General features: G+C 37.9%; 1 protein-coding gene across 1 annotated transcript in view; it reads left to right on the top strand.

Moving 5' to 3' along the window:
* CSMD1 (CUB and Sushi multiple domains 1) overlaps positions 1 to 20,034 on the top strand; it is a 1,240,345-nt gene that overhangs the window by 561,114 nt on the left and 659,197 nt on the right. Inside the window, exon 4 of the mRNA XM_026097018.2 lies at positions 7,997 to 8,191. Within this exon, the coding sequence (XP_025952803.2) occupies positions 7,997 to 8,191 (195 nt within the window). The remainder of the gene's footprint in view (positions 1 to 7,996; positions 8,192 to 20,034) is intronic.

The following is a 20,034-nucleotide window of genomic DNA, read 5'->3' as shown; positions in this document are numbered from 1 at the left end:
AAGTACCCCAAATCTTATATTATTCCTTCAGTATCTTGTGGTACCTCTTGACTATTTTAGGTCACAACCCAGTTCAGTTTGTTAAGAAGTCTTTGTACTGCCTCACTGTAAATAGCACCTGTTGTGGATTTGCCTGTCATAAGTTGTGCATAATGCCTCACAAATTGAGAGCACCTTTCTGCACCTATAGGACTCGCACAGAAATTTTATGTGCTATGAATTGACTCATTATCAACTTTGTTGTGGGGCAGTCACTAGTGGTGGGGTCAGTACTGGGGTGAATACTGTTGAACATTAATGACCTGGATTATGGGAATAAATGCACCCTCGGCAAGATGGCAGATGATATAAAACTAGAAAGAGTGGTTGATAGACCAGATGGCAATTCAGAGGGACCTCCACAGGCTGGAGAAATTGTCAGGCAGGAGCCTTGTGAAGTTCAACAAAGGGAAACACCAAGTCCTGTGCCCAGGGGAAAGGAAAACCCCAAACACAAGTTCACACTGGCAAGGGGAGCAAAAGGCGGAAACCAGCTGGGAAGCAGCTTTGCAGAGAAGGACCTGGGGGTCCTGGCAGGCAACAAGTTGACCATGGGCCAGCAATGCATCCCCATGGCAAAGAAAGCTAACAGCATTCTGGGCTGCATTAGGCGGAGCATTGCCAGCAGGTCAAGGGAGCTGATCCTTCACCTCTGCTTCGCACTGGTGAGGCCACAGCTGGAGCACTGTGACCGGTGCTGAGCTCCCCAGCACAAGAGAGACATGGACCTCTTGGAGGAAGTGCAGCAAAGGGACACAAAGGTGGGGATGATGAAGGCACCGGAGCATCTGTCATATGAGGAGAGGCTGAGAGAGCTGGGACTGTTCAGCCTGCAGATGAGAAGGCTGGGGGGTGGGGGATCTGATCAACGTGTATAAATATCTGAAGGGAGGGTGCAAATAAGATGGAGCCAGACACTGCTCAGTGGTGCCCAGAGACAGGACGAGAGGCAATGGACACAAACTGAAACACAGCAAATTCCACTTGAACACAAGAAAACACATCTTCAGAGTGAGGGCAGTTGAACACTGGAATGGGTTGCCCAGGGAGGTTGTCAAGTCTCCATTCTTGGAGATATGTAGAACTCAACAGGACACGGTTCTGGGCAACCTGCTTTAGGTGTAGCTGGCCCTGCTTCAGCAGGGGGGTTGGACTACATGATCTCCAGAGGTCCCTTCCAACCTCAACTCCTCTGTGATTCTGTGAATACACATTCTCAGGGGGCATCTGTCAGATTATTTACATTAACTTTCCAATACTCTTTCTGAATCTCAGCTCTGTATTTATTTGCAACATAGCCAACTTGTAAACACAGCACCTTAAACATAGTTATCCTTTGCTTTCAAACATGGAGAGTTTGTTTCATTTTGTTGGATATATCATATTTCACTATCAACCCCTCTCTGGTCACATACTCACTGTAGCACAGAAAGAAGACCTAAAATCAGACAGTAGTGGTCAATGATGGAAAATCAAGGTGTAAATGGTAGCTTTCACTGAACTGAAGAAGTTGTTGAATGACTATTTTATTCCATCTAAATTTTCTTACTACACTCCTTACACTAATTTGCAAGTGTCTTCAAATAAGCAATAGGCATGCTATTGCTTATTGCAAAATGTCTACACATTTTTCCCTTATTTACTTCAAACCCCTCAGGACAACTATATGCAATATAATGTTCTGTTTTGTTAAAATGTTTTTCTGTATTGCAATGTACTTTGGTTAGAAAGGTCAAGGTAAAAAAAAACACTTTCTACCAGATGCTGAAGGTTTTAAGGTCAGTGGTGGCCCAACTCCTACTAATTTTAGCATGAATTAGGCATCTAGATTTGAAATCAATTATAAAATTGTGAAAATTAACTTCCTAACTTTTGCTGAAAGTACTAGCCAGAAGCTCAATCTAACAATGACTTTTCTTCCCCTACAAAGGGGAGAAAATCCATTTTCGCAGGTGTCATGATCATCAGCTATATTGCAAAGATCACCTAGAGGTCTTCAATGTCAAAAAGCTCACACTGCTTATTTCACTTAAAAGGTAATGGTTTTATCATTTCGTGATTCAGCTGGTCAGCTTTCATGGGCCAGCAACACACATGGTAGTCAAAACTTGACAGCAACGATTCAGAAAGCAGCTCATTCAAATCAAAAGAAAGAAGGGGACAGAGGAAGGTAAGAAGCAGGGAGAATGTATTTCCTTCTCCTATTTCCATATCTCTATGGCTTTCCAAAGATACATGCTATTTGTTCTTTTTCTTGTTCTTTCAGAAAAGACTGGAAAAGTTTTCCAGGATTGCTTTGTTGTCTCATATTGTATTTGCTGTTTCATAGTCTATTACTGTCCCCCATGTGTTTCATAACACTGTCAACTTATATTGAGGGAGGAAAAAAAACCACACTGAAAAGAGGCATAAGTAAGGAGGAAGTCAGAGAGCCTCTTGGTATAGTAGCTTTGGAATTACAACACTGGGGGAAAGGTCAGAAGACCTTCTACAGAGAAAGTCAGGGATATAGAAAATTGTAGAGCTGATGTTAGGATATTCAATAGGTGTGGAGAACACCCCATGCTTCCCTGGCCACATGGCTAAATAACTGTACTTTGGTTTCATGCATAAATAGATGATATACACAGAACCTTACTTCCAGAGTTAGAGAAGAAAAAAATATATATTCCAAAGGAGAGCAGTAACGATACTTATTAGGAAAAAAACCCTAAACATGCTGACAAAGAGTGGTGGAAAAAAGTGCTAGATTTTCTTGCAAGAATGACACTAAAACAGAAGTCTCTGTTCCAACTCAAAAAGCAGCCTCATTTGAAAAGGAACTTAGACAAACAAATTTTAATAGCCTTTCAATCTACCAAACTAAAACTTCTGCACTGAACAAACGATGGACTTAAAAATACATGCTCGAGAATTTCCTTTAATAAACCTGTCCTGGAAATAATAGCAAGGCCATTTCTACCTGGGAAAAGCCTACAAAATCAATATATTTGATTTTAAGGTTCTTTTAAACTTTTTTTTGTCTTACTGCATTACAGTACTTTTCCCCCTTTCTTTTTTAAATAGTTGAGTATTGAATCAATTGAAAAGTTTGTAATATGTCATTGTCAATTTATTAAACCACTTTTTCCTTTTTATTTCCGAAAGCTATGTACAATGAACAGTTAATTGATCTACCAGCTCGGACTTCCAAAATAGCATGGAACACTGTATACACTGTATGTTAGATCATTGGTTGTAAGAGTGTACCACAACAGAAACTGCACAGTCCTACCTTAGCTAAATTCGTATTTATTCTCAAACCCAACAACATAGAACTTTGTTGCTTTCATGGATATGACACTTGCTATAAAGCAAAAGTCTAAGAATGAATATTATAGAACAGACATGATAATGTAAATTGAAGCAACCTACAGAGAGAATTGCTAGGCTTCAGTGCTACTCAGACTTGACACTTAATATTGTTTATTTATTTATTGTGTTTGAAATGGCTTTAAAAATTGAATATTACCATTTTTAAACTTCAATTCACAGAATCACAGAAGAGTTGAGGTTGGAAGGGACCTCTGCAGATCATGTAGTCCAACCTCCCTGCTGAAGCAGGGCCAGCCACACCTAAAGCAGGTTGCCCAGGACCGTGTCCTGTTGAGTCAGATATTTATACATGTTGATCAGATCCCCCACCCCCCAGCCTTCTCATCTGCAGGCTGAACAGTCCCAGCTCTCTCAGCCTCTCCTCATATGACAGATGCTCCGGTGCCTTCATCATCCCCACCTTTGTGTCCCTTTGCTGCACTTCCTCCAAGAGGTCCATGTCTCTCTTGTGCTGGGGAGCTCAGCACCGGTCACAGTGCTCCAGCTGTGGCCTCACCAGTGCGAAGCAGAGGTGAAGGATCAGCTCCCTTGACCTGCTGGCAATGCTCCGCCTAATGCAGCCCAGAATGCTGTTAGCTTTCTTTGCCATGGGGATGCATTGCTGGCCCATGGTCAACTTGTTGCCTGCCAGGACCCCCAGGTCCTTCTCTGCAAAGCTGCTTCCCAGCTGGTTTCTGCCTTTTGCTCCCCTTGCCAATGTGTACTGGTGCATGGGCTTATTTCTCCCTGTGTGAGTTTATTTGACAAAGTTTAATTGATTATACATACATTGTCCAAAATGGTGACAGTTCTATCCTACACATTACAGTCCTGCTGTGGTGTTGCCTTCTATCACTATCTGATAATGCATATTAATGTTATGTTTTATTATATAGGTTATGATCCGTTTTGAATACTTTTCAAAAAAAAAAAAAAAAAAGAATCAATGTGCATCATATATATAATTATTTTGAATAGTGAGTTAAAATCTTTGGCATGTTATCTAATTAATTACATTACTGAGTTTCGTGATATGCATTTGCCAAATTTATGATGCTTGTACTGAAAGTTTTCTATGTGCATAGTTAGCAGCAGCCAGTGGTCACAATAACGGGTTTTATACTATCTGTGAAGGTAATGCATGTTACATGAGGAAGGCCAGTCTGATATATTTAGTTCATGAAAAAATCTTACAGAATCTTAAAGCACAATGCACCAAATTGGACTGTGCTAGGAAATGATGTCCACACGGTTCTTATGTCGGTCTTAATGGTGAAGATAGACTCGTAAGTCAAAAATCTTAGGAGGTGAATCTGGTTCAGCTAACCTTTTTATACATATTTTTACTTTTAAAACATTAAGTCTAATCAGATTCTTTTCAGAACACTTTTTTTTCTTAGCCTGGGAAGGACTTGAGAAAATGAAAAATTAGGTATAGCACACCCTGTGAGAACACTCTAATAGGTTAGGTCAGTATACAAAAGCCTTAACCTTCAGTGCTTCGGTGCAGCTTTATCTAACTGGCTGTAGTGGATGTCAGATTATTCCATAAACCAAGCATTTTGATAACAGAAGATACCGCAACGTTACTGCTGACTCTCAATCCCATTGAAAATAGAGTTCAGTAACACAGCAGAAAAATAGCTTTTTTACTAAAAACTGCACTGAAATCATACTTTGAGGGACATATGTGACCTCTGCATATGATAGCTTTAGTCAGCTAGAACTCATAATCTAAAGGGTCAACTGCATTGATTACTGTTATGAACCTTCAAAGGATAATTCATCTTAGGTCCAGAAATAGGAAGCGTAAAGTCTGTGCAGATGGAGTTGTTCAGCTACCTTAATATACTTTCCTGAAGTTTTCAGAAAAGCACATTAATAATGTAGTCCAATGCCTGATCTTGACAAGCAATGAAATCCTGGGAACTATTACATACATTATTGAGCATGGCTGTCATTCTCAGAGCACTCATCTTTTACTGGTTTTTTAGGAGGTTGTGGCAAAATGTGTGTCGGCCTCAGGATGCAGAGTGCCATTATTTCTGGAGACTTGACAGACGTAGTGGTAAGAAAAGTGAGAAAAAAGTCATATTGTAGGAGAGCTTCTTTACACAGATAGAAGAGTAATTTGCTGCAGTATGATTTCAACAGTTGTTAGCCAGTGCCAGTTGTCGTATATATGGCAGATGTAGATTTGCTTTGATACCTTTTAGTTAGCAGTGCAGTTTGTAAGAACTCATAGTATCTTTGAATAACTTGTTTTTTCCAGATAGCACACCCTCTCATAAAAATAAATGTTGTTTGGGATTGTACAAATACTTCTGCATAAAACAGATCTTATGATGAAACAATTTCATGTTATAATGCTTTGTAAAAATATGTTGATTTGAAAAAGGAGAGAAAAGAGAGGTTCTATTTTCAGATACAGATATTCTCTTGTGCCCAAACCACATAACATACCTTGGCTTGTCTGGTTTGTTCTGCAGAATTTATCTATATTAGCAATAGTGTTTTATATCATTAACTTATCATGACTACAGCAACAAAAAGGGAAAATTTGTAAGCCCAGAGCTAACATTTTTAATATCTCTACTGCTATAAAACATATCTATCATATGTAATGAATCATTGCTGCCAACTTTTTGAAGTGCAAGTTTATCTATATTTTAAGTAATCCAATGTCTTAAAATCACTTCCTTTAGTGTAAAGTATTTTATACATTCTTGTATATGTGAATTAGACATTGACTTTCTTTTCAATGTAGATGAGCACCATCTAAATAAATCTCATACTCCATTAGATTAATGCCTGTGAAATTGGACTATACTATCTGTTTACCTAGAAGCTGAGGCTTCATCCTGGAAACAAGCATTTATCCTCCTTTATCTTGGCTGTTGAAACAGCACAAAAGAAGTCAGATGTCATGTTGTTTTTTTCTAGCTTACTAGTTATTCACTGAACAACTTTAAGTAGCTGCTGTAACTCATAGAAATCTTAGTTCTCCAGTCTGTAACATAGGCAGAACATTCATCTATCTCATTAGAGTGTTATGCGGCCTTTGTTTCCTAGTTAACATTTGTAGAAGATTTTGAGATTTTCCTGGTAGAGAGAGTGATGTAAATAACAGCGTTCTGTCTTTTAATTTTTTGATTTTATGTTTTTGGAAAGCTTTTACTCTTGGACCTTTTTGGAATTTGCCTACATAATTTGTGTTCGAACTTTAGCGTAATTATGATCATTTAAATGCCAGTGTGACTAACTCTTTTAGAATAGAATGGAAGGTGTGTATTCAGTAATTGAATGCACATGGTGAAATGGGACTTAATTAGCATTGATATATTAATATATTGCTTTACAACACTCTGAGGATGTGCATCTACTGGATAATCAATCCTCCCAACATATAGGTGAGGGAGATTAGTGTAGCTATGTTTATTTTGCAGATGAGTGGAGTCAGGAAGGAGAATGACAGGGATGAAACAATTTGTCCATGAAAACACAGGATGTCAGAAAGAATACCTGAATTATATGTGAGCTTTTCAGGCTTTTCATTTCTGTGATAAACTCAGTTATCTTTTGTGCTGTGATACATCATTTGTTCATGACATACTCCAACTTTCTACACTTATTTGTTCTGCTCTAAAGGAAATTAAACAATTTTAATATATACTTCTTCAGTGAAGAGAAAGTGAAATGCCATTAATGAATTTCAAATTAAATGAAGAATAACAACAATTCCATTCTCACACACACACATACACACACGCACAAACACTCACACCATATTTTGATATTTTTAGGTGGAGGAGTATCTTCTTTGAACTGATAACTAGTTTCAATAATCCATTCCAAACAAGTACTTACAAACACTAATGATTTTCTGCAGGGAAAAATAAAGGAAACAACAATTAAACAATGGCATTGGGCTGATATGGGTGGACATATTTATTCTTCTATTTTCTGTGCCTTCATAGAACCATATTAACAAATATTGTTTTAATTTCTCATCTTCTAATACCTGGAATAATTTGAAATTAAACAGAAAATCAAATGTCTGCTTTTTATGTATTTTAAACTTTAATTTACTGTTAGAAAGTAGTTAATTACTGGATAGAAAGTAGTTAATTACTGGATTCTTTTAAATTGTTATTCTGTCAACTAAAATGAAAACTGTACATAAAGTTTCTATGACTGGAAGTCAATAGAGCTGCCTAGCTCCATAATGGTGTAAGAATATTCTTGGATTATTTGCAAGAAAGGATTAAATAGAAATGTCTTCATTGCAAGGTGTGGGAGAAATAGCAGGATTTTTAGGCTATTTTGTTGTTTGAGAATGGATCTATAAAGAACTTTATTGAAGCTATGTTAACAAGAACTCAGTTTAAAATTAGCTTTGAAAGTGATGATGCCTGTTATAAACTTAATCTTTTGTAAAAGTATATTCCATAGTATAATTTGACCTTATTCGCATATGAAATGCTGTTTCAAATAACAATATTAAAAACACTTAACAGTTATTTGATGACAGTTGTTTCACAAATATTCATTACTTCTTTCTGCAGATTTCAAATATAACTTTTTTCCTTCTTTCTTTCAACAGTATTACCTAGTCATACTTGTGGCAACCCAGGAGAAATTCCTAAAGGAGTGCTTCACGGAACAAGATTCAACATTGGAGATAAAATCCGATATAGCTGTATCTCTGGTTACATCCTGGAAGGCCATGCCATGTTGACATGTATTGTGAGTCCTGGAAATGGTGCATCATGGGATTTTCCAGTTCCGTTTTGCAGAGGTAAAAATGAAAACGTGAAACATCCTTAAAATATTAATACAATATTAAAACAACAGATGAAATAAATTTGTGGGGGGTTTTTTAGTCCACTGTACTTTCTAAAAATTTATACCATTTAATACTGTAATCACAACTGAGAAGCAATGACTGTCCAGAGGTCCCAGATTTTATCAACTGTTTTTTTTTTCCTTTTCATTTACATGGGGGATTGCTGTAGCAATTGTATGGCAGGTTCTGGTGAATGCTTTTGCAAGCTTCTTCTGCTGGAAACATTCTACCAGGAAAGAGTAGCGTCAATTCTTCAGCCATAGAAACATAGAAAAAATATAAGCTAGAAAGGACCTCTGTCTGTCATCTAGTTGACTCCCCTCCTTGCTGCAGGGACAACTTCAAAGTTAGGTCAGGTTTCTCAGGTTTTTGCCCAGCTGAGATTTTTAGAGGATGGAGATTCCAATGCCATTCTGGAAGCCTGTTCCAGTGCTTAACCACCCTCATGACAAGGAAATCTTTTCTTATGTCCAACGTGGAAATCTTTTCTTATGTTTTCTTATGGAATTTTCTTTTTGCAGATTGTATCCATTTCCTCTTGTCATTTTTTTGTGAACCTCTGAGAAGATTCTGGCTCCATTTTCCCTATAACTGAATGCAGCAATTAGATTCCCCACAGCCTCCTCTTGTACAGGCTGAAAAATACAGTTTACTCATTCTGTATTATCATACAACGTATTATTCACCTTGACTATTTTAGTGGCCTTGTTCTAGTATGTCAATATCTCTTTTGTACTCCAGGATGGACACAGTATTGCGGATGTGGCCCCTGAGTGTAGTGGGGCTAATCACTTCGCTCCACCTGTTGGCTATGTTCTTGGTAATGCAACCCAGTATGAGGTTAGCCTTCATTGCCGCAGAAGTGCAGCACTGATTCATACTCGGCTTGTATTCCACTAGGGCCTCAGGTCTTTTTGCCAGAGCTGCCCTCTATCCAGTGTTTATGCATGCATATGTTCCAAGTTCAGAACTTTGCATTTGTCTTTGCTGAACTTCATGATATTCCTATCTGCTCATTCTTCCAGGTTGTCAAACTCTGTCTGAATGGCAGTCCTGCCCTTCAGGGTGCCATATGCAAACTTTTTAAAGATGTATTCAGTCCTGTGTTCCAGATTCCTGATAAACATGATACACAGTTTCTGTCCCAGTTTGAATCCCTGGGGAATGCCATGAGTAACTGACCACTAGTTTGGCTTTGAATCATTGGCCACAGCCCTTTGAACCTGATGATCCAGCCAGTTTTTCACTCGCATTTTAGTCAGTCCATCCAGTCCATATCCCCTCAATTTGGCTAGAAGGATATAATGACAAACTGTGTAGAAAATATCGTTAAAATCAAGCTAAATCCAAACAGGCAGTCCTTTCATCAAAGATGACAATCAGGCTGGCCAAAAATGACATGCCCTTGGCAAATGCATGCTGGCTGTTCCCAGTAATCTTCTTGTCCTTCATATGCTTGGAAATGGCTTTCATACAGACTTTCTCCACAATCTGGAAGTCTGAGGTAAGTCTGATAGATCTACTGTTGTCAGAATCCTTCTTCTTGCCTTTTCTGAAAATGAGAAATGAAATTTTATCTACTTTCCAGTGATTGAGAGTCGCCCTTGATTGTCACAATCATTCAAAGATGATAAAGAGCAGCTTCACACTGAGGCACACCAACAACCCTTAGATGCATGCCACTGTGTGCCAATAACTCCACTGTGTGCCATGAGCTTGTACATGTCTAGTTTATGTGTGAAGTGTCTCAATTGATCCTTCCTTACAGAGGGTACTACATTTCTACACAAAACTTCACCACAGTGCACTGAGAACTGGAAGACCTGACAACAGCCTTTGCTAATGAAGACAGAGCCAAACAGGACATTGAGTGCCTCAGCCTTTTTCATGACCTTTGTCACAAGGTCACCTACCATATTGAGCAGAAGGCCACCATTTCCTTCACTTTCTTTCTGTTGTTGTACCTACAGAAACCATTTTTGTTGCTCTTCACATTCCCCGCCAGTGTTATTTCATCTGAGCTTTGACCTTCCTACGTCTGTCCCTGCATTCCTGGGTAATATTTCTGTATTTCTTTTGAGTAGGTTATTCCTCCTTCCACTTCTTGCTTACTGCTTTTTTGCATGTGAGTAAAAATATCTCAGTCAGGAATTCCCTGTTCAGCCACAGCAGCTTCCTGCTCTGCTGACTCATTTATTTACATAAGGGATGGAAAGGAAGTTGCCCTTCAAGATAAAAAAGCTCTTCTGGGCCCCTTTGCCCTTCAAGGCATCATCCCATGAGATCTTGTCTAACACTTATGAAACAAATTGAAATCTCCTCTCCTGAAATCGAGTGAGCTACTAATTGCCTTCATCATGTCCCTCAGGATAATTAACTCTTGGCTGCTTCAGCCCAGGCTGCCACTGACTATAACTTCTTTGAATGGTTCCTTGCTTCTAGGCCTAGTTGGCCTATCACACATAAAGTAGCTGAGGTTGGAAAGGACCTCTGGAGATCATGTAGTCCAACCCCCCTGCTGAAGCAGGGCCAGCTACACCTAAAGCAGGTTGCCCAGAACCGTGTCCTGTTGAGTTCTACATATCTCCAAGAATGGAGACTTGACAACCTCCCTGGGCAACCCATTCCAGTGTTCAACTGCCCTCACTCTGAAGATGTGTTTTCTTGTGTTCAAGTGGAATTTGCTGTGTTTCAGTTTGTGTCCATTGCCTCTCGTCCTGTCTCTGGGCACCGCTGAGCAGTGTCTGGCTCCATCTTATTTGCACCCTCCCTTCAGATATTTATACACGTTGATCAGATCCCCCACCCCCCAGCCTTCTCATCTGCAGGCTGAACAGTCCCAGCTCTCTCAGCCTCTCCTCATATGACAGATGCTCCGGTGCCTTCATCATCCCCACCTTTGTGTCCCTTTGCTGCACTTCCTCCAAGAGGTCCATGTCTCTCTTGTGCTGGGGAGCCCAGCACCGGTCACAGTGCTCCAGCTGTGGCCTCACCAGTGCGAAGCAGAGGTGAAGGATCAGCTCCCTTGACCTGCTGGCAATGCTCCGCCTAATGCAGCCCAGAATGCTGTTAGCTTTCTTTGCCATGGGGATGCATTGCTGGCCCATGGTCAACTTGTTGCCTGCCAGGACCCCCAGGTCCTTCTCTGCAAAGCTGCTTCCCAGCTGGTTTCCGCCTTTTGCTCCCCTTGCCAGTGTGAACTTGTGTTTGGGGTTTTCCTTTCCCCTGGGCACAGGACTTGGTGTTTCCCTTTGTTGAACTTCACAAGGCTCCTGCCTGACAATTTCTCCAGCCTGTGGAGGTCCCTCTGAATTGCCATCTGGTCTATCAACCACTCTTTCTAGTTTTATATCATCTGCCATCTTGCCGAGGGTGCATTTATTCCCATAATCCAGGTCATTAATGTTCAACAGTATTCACCCCAGTACTGACCCCACCACTAGTGACTGCCCCACAACAAAGTTGATAATGAGTCAATTCATAGCACATAAAATTTCTGTGCGAGTCCTATAGGTGCAGAAAGGTGCTCTCAATTTGTGAGGCATTATGCACAACTTATGACAGGCAAATCCACAACAGGTGCTATTTACAGTGAGGCAGTACAAAGACTTCTTAACAAACTGAACTGGGTTGTGACCTAAAATAGTCAAGAGGTACCACAAGATACTGAAGGAATAATATAAGATTTGGGGTACTTATACTCCTGCAGGAGGGCCCTACAAATATCCTTTGACAGAGCTTTAATATTTGCACTCTTTTGTCCCTCACTGTGCTGAAGCTGAACTTCAGAAGAGAGACTAAAAACTGTCAAAACCACTCTTTCTAGTTTTATATCATCTGCCATCTTGCTGAGGGTTCATTTGGTTCCATCGTTCAGGTCATTAATGAAGATGTTCAACAGTATTCGCCCCAGTATTGACCCCACCACTAGTTACTGGCCTCCAGTTGGACTTTGTGCCACTGATCACAGCTCTCTGAGCCTGGCACTTGAGTCAGTTTTCAGTCCACTTCACTGCCCACTTATCTAACCTGTACTTTGCACCTTGTCTATGAGGGATGGGATCAAGTGTCAAAAGCCTTCCCAAAGTTGAGATAAACAGTATCTACTGCTCCCCACTCATCCACCAGAGCAGTCAACTCATCATAGAAGGCTATCAGGTTGGTTAAGTGTGATTTCCCTTCCATAAATCCATGCTGACTACTCCCGATCATCTGTCCAGCAACTGCATTAAAAAATTGTTCCCAATATACCCCATAAATCTAGTGAATTGCTTGTCCCCTGCTGTGTTGTCTTCCAAGCAGAAGTTGGGCTGGTTGAATTGTCTGAGAATGAGAGCCTGTGATTGGGAAACATCTAGTTGTATAAAGGCTTTGTTCACTTCTTGATCTATAGCAGACACTCACCAAAATGACCTCCCTGTAGGCTTCCCCCTCTGATTCTGACCTATAAGATCTCAGAGAGCTTGTTGCCTGTTGCACAGCAGAGCTCCATGCATTTGAGATGCTTCTTTGTATACAGTTCAGCCTCCCCTTTTCTTCCAAACCTACTCTTTCTAAGAGCTTGTGTCCATACATTGCAGCACTCCAATCAGATGAGCTAACCTATTAAATCTCTATAATCCCAATGACACCACAGCGCTGTGACTTTAGGTACAATTCCAGTTCCTCCAGTTGGCTTCCCATGCTGCACATCTTTGTATACAGACACTTGAGCTGGGCTCCCAGTTGTGGTGCTTTCTTAGGGGGAGTGAGAGAGGTGATTCCATTACCCTATCCCACTTGTGCTTCCCCTGTGCCTGTTCCCCAACTTACTTGTAGGCTTCAGCCTCCATCCCTGACAAATTTAGTTTAGAGTTCTCCTTGCTAGGTTAGCAAACCTGTTGGCAGAAATGCTCTGTGACCAGACAAAGACCTCGTGCCCAACATCAGCTGCTTCATCAGATGTTTGTCTGCAGGATTCTTCCACTGCTGCCTGAGCTATTCCCCTTGCATTAAGGAGAACCCCTCCAAGGCTCCTATGCCCTTCACCTCAGCCTGAGAGCCCAGCAGTCACCCTTGACTGCTCAGATTCTCCCTTGTTGGTATTATTGGTGCCCATGCAGATGAGCAAGAAAGGGTAGTAGCTGTGTTCTGTAAAAATTCATTAAGTTTTCTTGTGACTGAAAGGTCTTGTCATGTAATTCCTCAGAGCAAAGAAATATTTTATAAATTTCTGTGCTCCAGAAAACATACAACAGTCAATAACAACAAAAACAGTGAAGATTTGGGTCATGTCTTTTGCTTGTACTTGATTTCAAGCAGTATGCACTGAAAATTTCTTTAATCGGTGCTTTGAAAACAGGAAGAAAACACATGATTTTTCTAACCTTTCTGTTATGTGATCTTAGATTTTTTTTTCCTTCTAATAAGAGTTCGTAAACAGGTTTCAGAAAAAATGTACATGTTTTAACTTCATGGTTCCTTTGTGAATGAGCTTCAATATGAAAACACAGTCTTTTTCTTTCTCTTTTTTGATAGTCTTCAGTGTCTATTACATGTTCATTCTGTTTGCACAGATACTGCTCATTCTGACAGTGTTCACTGCTATAAGTATAGGATATGTGATGGCACATCTACGTTCAAATATCTCTAGCAGGACTGACATTTCTTTCCTCATTTGTAATTCTATGTATTTAACCTGTTGATAAAAACTCAAGTTGGGTCCCAAACCCCTGTGGAACTTTCATGAAATCCAAAGACTTCATTGTACCTTCTGTGAAGAAATGAAATGATAACACAAAGTTATTTAGAAATTAGATTTGTGTGAGATGAGATGCTGCATTAGTGGATTTTTACGGTTCGTGATGAATGTTAATATGATTATGGATTTTAAGCATTTCTTATTTTGTTTCATTTTATCACTCTGGAATGTATGCCATGGGGTAACCCTTTTTATTTACTATTTCTTCAAACCAGGAATGTTACCCCCATTGTTTCTCCAGGAACCTTGGTATTTTCCATGAAAGCACCTTTTGTTACTGCTTTGTTTCCAGATGGCATTCTTCTTTCTAGTCAGCATTAACTAAATTCATTGCATCTATGCAAGATAATATAGTAAACAAAGCTACATGTGATTTATGTATTAAAAATTCATAATATCCTTATTCTCCACAGTATGTTTCACTAGTTTTCCTGATGCTTCCAAGTGACTATTTTCTACAATTTTGTTGCTTAACATTTTCAGAAATGTTAGAAAGCTGGTATGAAGTAATTTTTCTGTTGTCTAGCTATATAAATGCAGCTGCTAGGACAGAATTTCCTAGTGAGTTACTGAGTCTCGAGGAAGTTGTAGGCACCATTGGGTTTTATATCAGTAAAATTTTCTCTGGATGCTGCTTGGTTTCGGATATCCTCTCCTTAAAGTATAGTTCAATGGAGGATAAAGGAACAGAAATGTGCTGCAGATTCTTTGATGACTTATGATGAATTCTAATGGCAAAGCAAAGGTGTTGCCAATGCCATTTTTAAAAAGTTTAGAGACTTTGAGAGTTAAGATGTTTGTTTTATGTTGTTTTCTATTTTCTTTTAATAAACTATAATTTTGGGGCTAAATTTTTTTGAAAATATGGCAATGAAAAAAATTGTAGACAACTTTTTTAATAGCAACTTTGAGATCAAAAAGAGAGAAAACATCCAAAAAACAAAGGTCAAAGGCAAATTCTGAAAAGGTGAAGTAATTATTAAAAAAATTACTCCTGTTTTTCTATACAGTAAGATCAGCCATGGACATTTCTCCTTCTATTACAAGTTAATCAAGAAGGTTACAATGGGTTCCTGAAAAAAATAGGGACATATACTTGGTATACAAAAGTTGACAGGGTGAATCATTCTGTGTCCCACCTAAATTCTGCTCCTCTTCTGATTTTTGTCCTGTGAAGAAAAAAGGTCTTTGCCTCCATCTTGCTGCAGTAATAATGTCACCCAGAGCATTAGCCTTCTTTCATCTTCAAGTTGAAATCCTATGCAGTATGAGTCTGAAGCACTTTGAATAGTAATTTCATTCTCTGCAGAACTCTACTAATAGCTGATTTATGATATGTGACTACTTCTAAAAAGAACCTTGTATAATTAGGTTCTCAATTCTCAGTAATTTTGAGAATCCCTAGTTGATTATAGTTGCATGAGTCTAGATTTTTATGAAGCTAGCATTAGGAATACAAATTGGGTTAGTGATATTACAGTTGTAAGCTTTTTCTCACACTGAAAATAGCTGTGAGGAGAAGAACATGTAATATATTATTGCTAAAAAGACAGGCAATTATTGGAGGGAAAATAAAAAATAAATAAATAAGAGAAAAAACAGTGGAGGAGACTGCATGTCAGAAAGGCCCAACAGGATCAAATAATAATTAATCAGGTTCCTGGGTTAAAAAAGTTGGAGAAGTACTGTTGGGAAGAATATATAATCTAAAATGTATTCTTAGAATAGATGAAGGGAGAAAGGAAGAACAGTTTATAGATCAAAATGACTCCTTATAGAGTTAGATAAACTGAATACAGAGACTTGGAGCTAACATTTTTAAATGTCTAGCAAAGACAAATGAAAGTTTTTGGTGCTATCCATACTTTTTAAGGTAACAAGTAATTCTCTGATGTCATTGTAGTTTTTACTCTGAGGTTGAGACAAATACAGTTTTACAAGTTTAAGGAGGAGAAAAAAGATGTTCTCATCCCATAATTCATCCATATTTATAAACATTTATAAAGCACATCGATGCTATATTTATGACTCTAAGGATGGCTGTGCAGATCAGGTTGTACAGTCTCTTGCTTCTGGTTTTAGTATCCCAGCTTTTCAACTTTTTTTTCCCACTTTCTGCGTTAGATAAAATCTTCGTCTACTTGAAAGCTTGCTTAAAAAAGAAAAAAACACCTAGAAAAAGGTTATCCTTACTTTTCTAGCTAATAGCCTGATAGTCAGTGGACTACTCTTAGAACAGGATAAAGGTAGGAATGTTTATTCTAGGTCTGATTTGAGCTGAAGACACACTTGAACCTGCATCCCCAGATCAAAAATCCACAACCATGTCCAGTAAGGCTGTCTGATAGTTTTTTGACCATAAATTCTATCACTGAATCAAGAAGTGTCCAGTGGCAAGCCCAACAAAATTAGCACATTTCCACAAAGGTTTTATTCCCCCTTCCCCAAACTGTTTTATGAAAAAAGAAGGAAAGGTAAAGAAAATTCTCAATCATCTCTAATTATAGATGTTGTATTTCATGATAAAGTGAAAATATTTTCCAAGATCTAATTTTTAGAGTAAAAATCCAGATTTTTGTTTTAGTATTCTGTTCATTTTCAAAATAATCTGTACTGGTGAAATGTTTAAGCTAAGATTAAGGTTGTCAGAATAAAAACAGTTATGACTGGTCAAATCAGAAGTCAGAGAAGTGTTTCAGTAAAAGCAAATTGGATATACTGGATAATTTCTTACAGAGTAGTGTAGGACTGACGAGATGACACCAAAGGGAGATAAGGGCACAGCCAGCAGTATTCTTTCATAGGTATGTGCAGATATGTGTATATGTTTACATACATATATATGTGTGGGTGTTTGTGCACGTGTGTATTCTTTTGTACTAGCATGTATCAGTAGTTACAAAGGAACCAGGAAAAAACATGAATGGGGCCAGGTCCAAAATCCTAGCTGAAACTGGAATAACAAGTGAAAAATGAGATGGACAATATAATGAAGACATAATGAAGGCACTCAGAGTAATATAGTGAAGTCAAAGTAGAGGAAAGAGGACCTCCGTCTGACCATTGTGAACATGAGCAAAGTTAACCTCAAAGAAAGATAAAATGATTTGATAAAAAATAAAAAAAATTTCAAATAGGCAATCAAAAATGTAAAGGTATGACTGCATGCAGACTTTTTGGAATAACTAGATTAACTTTCCCAGTTATTAAAGAAATACATGTGAAACCTGGAAAACTCCTTAATTTGCCCTTAAAGCATTTGTTCTTTTCCCTTTCTGCTTAAAAATTAGGGCTTTACTATTAATTTGTCATAGGCTGTTATTTTAAGGGATCATTATCAGCATTAAAATAAAAACATATTCTCAAGTGAATAATTGTCAAATCTCTGGAAAACAGCTAAGGATATTTAATTGGAAAAGAAGCAAGACTCTTTGCAAGATATCCAGAAGATTAATCTTTTATTTCTGGGGGAGACGGAGTATGGAATTACAAATTGTTGATTAATTTTCAAATTTCTTAATCTAGCTATCCTTTCTTAAATCTAAGTTTTTGCAAAGAAAGGGTGGCAGAATTGAGGTTTTGATTCCATGTTTGTTCAAGCACATACTATCAATTAATAACTGAACTTTTCTGTCAAGTTAGCAAAAAGCTTGTCCAAGACTAAAATAAATTGGAATAAACTTGTAACTTTGGTTATTGGATCAGATTTCTTTTCCAGAGTGGATGGAGGAGTGGAAAGAGATCCCTGTTGTGCAACAGTGTCATGTAAGGAGGAATTCTAAAAGTCTGCTAAATTAAGCACCACGTTTACAAAGAAAAAGTGAACCTTTTCCCAGCAAGTGCAGCTACCACATTGAATCCACTGCAGTCAGAGCCAATAATTACAACAGACCCCCACTTGATGCTGAGCTCTGCTTACACAGAGGGAAATGAAGTGTCAAAGTTAAAATGTTCAAAACAGTGACACAGATGCATTTATGCCCACTGGCACCTAAATGGATTGCAACTATACCTGCATTTCCATCATATATATTCTATTAACTTGCAGTAAGAAATCAGTCTTCTTAATTTATCTGGGATTTTCCTACCACAGTAATTTTTGGAATTTTAACAAAATAAATCCCATTCTATGTAGAATCAATCCAAATTATTTTGAAGTGTCATTTGAAAACCCCGCGGAAAGCAAGATAATTCATCTTAGATGTACGGTCTAATGAATATTTAATTTATGTGAAGTTGATCAACAGCAACAGGAGCAATTGAGAAAGGGAGACAAACTGATTAGACCACTCCTCTGGTACATCTGGATTGAAGTGATCTTGACAAGTTTCTATTTATTTAAACACGGAAAAGAAGCATAGGTTTTGGCTTCTGCCTATTCAAAATAAAGGCTATGCAATTCTAAAAAATAATAAAAGATTAGCAAGCAGAGCCGAATATTTTGATGGTTAAAGAGCTAGCTGCCAGTTGGAACTAGATTAGATGAATGAGTTGTGTGATGACTATGTAATGCTGCATCATTGTAACACTTAGCTATGTTTTTGGTCTTTATGAATCTGGCAGCTTAGCAGCTTGACAGTTGGCACTGATATCCTAAGACTTATTTTAAACTTGGCAGTGATACACTAAGGCTTGTTTTTAGATTTGTATCAGTGAGACATTTTAAAATAGTAATTTTAAAATCTCATTTCAAAAAATCATTTAACTTATTCCCATATTAACCATTTCTAAAATATCCAAAGCAAATATCTGTGGAAGTAATCATTTATGATTATTTTACAGATATGTTTTCTGTGTTGAAATATTTCAATAAATGAGGTACAATTATGTGCTTTTTCACAAATGAACTACAGAAAAATGCCATTTAATAAAGAATTGAATAAAGAACTGTTCAGTGATATTTTTAATAAGGCATGCTAAATAACGTATGCCGGTGGTTCATTTAGAACTGTCTAAAGCTGCAATTTTCTTTAATTGATAAGCCTTACAAAATGTGACTTGAAATGACAATATGTCATTTGATGATGCTTTATAAAATGTCACTCAGGTTTTTAATTGCATCTATTCTGTTGCTAGTGATAAAGGGGTAAGGAAAACACTAGAAGTGACATAACAAGGAAAACCTTTTTTTAGTAACTGACTATGAATTCTGTATTTTAAGTCACTGCTATGGTTTTTATCAGTTATGTTACAACAGTAATGTAGTAAAATGAATTGTAAATGAGCTTTCAAATCAAGACTCTGTTGTATAAACTGAGGTTAAATAGGCAGTCCTGATCATTTGAATTCAGATTGTAAATTAATTTTACAGGTGAAACTGATTGGCTTAATTGCTATTTTTTGCTTATTAAGCGGTAAACAACTTTTACTAGAATAAGTGTTATTATTAATGAATAGTTGAATTATTATTTTTGACTACTTGAATAAGTAGTAGTATTATTAGCTTTTATTTAAAAAGGAGGTATAAAATACAGGACATTGCACTCTTGAATGCATTTGTATGGGAAGGAGAGGAAGATCTGGTAAAAATGACTGCATTTTCAAAAGATATCTAATCCAATCAAAAATATGGATGTTTTCTAAGATTCTGTTTCTGGCCTCACCCTGTCCTTGGATGTCTGCTTATCAGGGTTTGCAAGAGCTCATTATTGAAATACCATTCTTCACCCATACCCTAAAACTGAGCTAAAACTTACACTTATCATTGAGGTTTAATCCCTTCCTTATGCAATGAAAAGTGAAGCTTGTCAAAAATACCAGATTGTTATTTTTGGTGAGAGCACTGTTTCTAGTTTGAAGAAAAATGCAAGATTCATTATCCACAATGATTCTTTAGTAATTCTTTTGAATTTTGCATATGTAACATATCCATAGACTTGCAGTATATATGTCTTTTTATCAAGGTCTAAGTGGTGCAAGCCATATGTGTTTGTATGTATACTCTATATAAGACACATATTTTCTAAATTTAGAGCACTTAATTCCTGACTACTGAGAGATCCAAATGTTTGTAGCTTTATACTTCAAGTAGTCAATTATGCTGATATGAACAGCA

Source organism: Dromaius novaehollandiae, chromosome 3 (assembly GCF_036370855.1).
Source record: "Dromaius novaehollandiae isolate bDroNov1 chromosome 3, bDroNov1.hap1, whole genome shotgun sequence".
Taxonomy (NCBI): Eukaryota; Metazoa; Chordata; class Aves; order Casuariiformes; family Dromaiidae; genus Dromaius; species Dromaius novaehollandiae.
This window is presented reverse-complemented; position numbering and strand designations above follow the sequence as displayed.